The 3,225-nt window shown below is 40.4% G+C and overlaps 1 protein-coding gene across 1 annotated transcript; it reads right to left on the bottom strand.

Annotated features, from left to right (window-relative positions):
• Positions 1 to 1,270: 1,270 nt before the first annotated feature.
• Positions 1,271 to 1,958, bottom strand: LOC117144603. Its single transcript, XM_033309893.1, has 4 exons — positions 1,827 to 1,958; positions 1,630 to 1,748; positions 1,488 to 1,569; positions 1,271 to 1,425 (listed from the first exon to the last, which is right to left on the bottom strand). Exons 1-4 carry the CDS (start codon positions 1,859 to 1,861, stop codon positions 1,365 to 1,367), a joined length of 297 nt encoding a protein of 98 aa, XP_033165784.1. The 5' UTR covers positions 1,862 to 1,958; the 3' UTR covers positions 1,271 to 1,364.
• Positions 1,959 to 3,225: the final 1,267 nt, after the last annotated feature.

Raw genomic sequence — 3,225 nt, 5'->3', positions numbered from 1 at the left:
TTATTAATTTGTACATGGCAACAACTTTTCGGAGCTGTGCGACAAAAAGGACCAAAGCGGGTAAAAAACAGGACGCGCCACTGTCCAGAAGTCAACTAGCATAAAAAATTATGATGTGTAAAAAGTAAACACACGCGCGGGAAAAAAAAGAAAGCGAACCAGCGGAAAAACTGGGTGGAAAATGGGAGAAAGTGGGGCGGCCTGCCATATATATTGTGATGGAGGTGGAAGAATTGGACAAATTGCCTGGCTGCTCATCGTGTATCGTTTAATAGAAACGACCCACCACAACCCACACCAATACAAACACACACATGCACACACTCACACACACATGCACGTCACATGTTTTTGGGGCATTTTTATTTCACAGCTCTGGCCGAAAGTTGAATGATTTATGATTTATTCAATGCAACGGATAAAACGATGCCAACGACCAGGACTGTGTGACTTTTCTGTCTGTCCGTTAAATTATTTTTTAATGTGTCTATTAAAAAATACAACAGCTGCATCAACAACTGCAGAAACAACTAGATCAACTATAGGTATAGGTACTATATGCGGTAGGTGGACGGAGTCGTTTCGTTCAGGTGGAGATTTTTGGGGATTTGGCGCCGGCATTAACATGGAACCAATATAAATGGCATGCCAAATTGTAGTGGATGAACAAATTTGCCGCTTCATATGCGAGTGTGGCAATAAAAACTTGTAGAGCCAAAGCCAAATGCGAATTGGTGGGGCATTTGTTTTAAATTACCCTGGCGTGTAAGTGATGAACTGGTGTGTCTGTATGTTTTCACTCTTTGTTTTTTCGTTCTTTTTTTTTTGCTTTGCTTTGCTCTTTGGTTCGGCCAGTGTAACAGAAAATTGAGCAGTCTCCCATAAAACAACAAACTTAGCCGTTTTGCGGCGCTACCGACGACCAGCAAAAGGAAAAAAAAGGGAGCATTGAACTCGCCCCCCACCAGTGGATTTCCCGAAAAAATACAAGGAGCTACATGATGAGCCATAAAACTATTGCAGTTATTTGGAGTAGATTGCACGGGCGGTGGCGATACCCAGATACTTATGGGATAAGGTGGAATAAATATTTCCGTTAGCGGCCAAAAGGCGATTGCAATTCAGGCCAAAGCCCCTCTAATGCCAACTTATCCAGTTCCTATCATAAATACAAGTTTGCGAGACCGTGGTTTTCCTGCTTTCGAACCTAAGAAACTCTGCAAATAAAAGGGGAAATAAGAGAAAGTGTTTTGTATTTATTATGGCTAGTTTAAAATTAATATAGTACCCTAAAGTATAATCGCTTTAAAGTAAAATATAGGCATTTTATTTATGAAAATCGCCTGGGCACTCGATAGCGATCATCAGAAGCCATAACCACTTGATAATAATTGAACACAATAAATGAAAAAATGAAAAAAAGCGCTAAGGGACAAATATTAAAAGGTAGTAAATATAAAACACAAATTAAGGAGCAACGAACTCACCCAAAGGTATTATTAACCAGTGAATACAAAATATGCCTATTCCGCAGAAAACTATGGACGAGCCAACCAAACAGCGCACATCCTGTTAAAAAAAAGAGCACTGTCAGTAAATACTAGAATATAAAATATTGTAAAATACAACCTTTAAAACACCTATTAGTAACATGAATCCAGATAGTATAAAATTGCCTCCACATATGCAACCAAAAACCAACACAGCATTGGGTAGTTTTTGTCGTTTCACGAAGTCCACAACTAGTGCTTTTGATTAGAAAACACAAAAGTGTCAATTAGTATGTAATTTAATGAAATTGATTAATGTTTAGGAACTCTACTTACGGATAAAAGCGATCCCAAAGATTATATTGATACATGCCCAGAAAATGCAAGCCCTGTACTTAGTGCAAATATTAAGTTTTGTTATAAACGAAAACTTCTTGCACATGGTATTTCGAAAATATTAACACACATTTTGACATTAAACGAAAATAAGCATGTTAAAACATAAACTTAATTGTTGGTTGTTCTGTAAGTTAAATGGTGCTTTTTAGTAGCAACTAGAAACTCGAGTTGTTCTTCGCTCTTTGTAATTATCGAACTCGAAATATTATTCATTAGCACCTGCTTGTAACTAATTACCATGCAAATGGACAACTCTGTTGAGACTCCGATACATTTACCCACTTGTCCATATGGACAATGGTAAAAGTAAGCAAATAATGTCATTCAATTACAGAATTAAACTTTCCCCATTTCGTTTTCCGTTGAAGCGTGGAAAGTGAACACAGTGTCGTTGAAACACCTGAACCCTTCCACTTCCATTTCCACTACCATTTCCACGTCCGTGTCCACCTGTTAACTAATCAAATAACTGAAGCGACACGAAAATACCCAAATGTGGTCATGTCAATGGTTTCGGCCGCCGGCGCTGACAGTGTCCAAATCCAATGCAAACAAAAGTGCAAATGAGTTCGAGAGTGCGACGCTAAAATGTTTGCCCAAGCCAAAATGTTAATGGTAATGACAGCTCCGAGAATTCGTTAACGAAGTACGGGCACGTATGGCTCAGTATGGTTCAGTATGGTTCCGACGGACTCAAATCCCCCGGATTCAGATCAGCCTGTCTCTGTCTATCACAATTTCCATCAGTGTGCATCAGCGCACCCAAAGGCCAACAAATGCCATTAAAAATTGCCACGTGAAATGCTTTCAAAAGCCATCGGGAGAGCAGGGTTATGTGTGTGGGTATATGTTTCGTATATGTATCCTTATTTCTGCCAACTAAATTAAAATATTTACGGGTAGATCTGCATGTATCCCAATTATACGCGACCCAAAATATGATAGTTAGATGGTCAGACCAGAAACCAAAGCCAAACTGAAACCGCACCAAGAAGACAACCCGGCTAAATCCCATAATTAAGCTTGTATGCATGTCCTTGTCGTCCTCGTCGCTTCTAGTCGTCCTTTTTGCGTGCATGTGATGTATTAATTTAGAGAAAACCAACGCCCACCCACTCGGGCCCACTAACCCTACCTTCTCCGAGTAGAAACAACAACCACATGGTCGACAATGGCAACCGGCAACCGGCAACGGCCACAATTACACCTACAGGAAGGCAGCGAGTACAGGACAATGGCAGGACACCGGGACTCAGGAGTCTGGGAATCCGGGAGTCTGGGGTTCCGGGAGCAGCAGCAACAGCAAAACTATTTCACAGCTAAAAATGCTGTTATG

Source organism: Drosophila mauritiana, chromosome 3R (genome assembly GCF_004382145.1).
Source record: "Drosophila mauritiana strain mau12 chromosome 3R, ASM438214v1, whole genome shotgun sequence".
NCBI classification, from domain to species: domain Eukaryota; kingdom Metazoa; phylum Arthropoda; class Insecta; order Diptera; family Drosophilidae; genus Drosophila; species Drosophila mauritiana.
The sequence above is the reverse complement of the archived record's forward strand: the minus strand, read 5'-3'. Positions and strand labels throughout refer to the sequence as shown.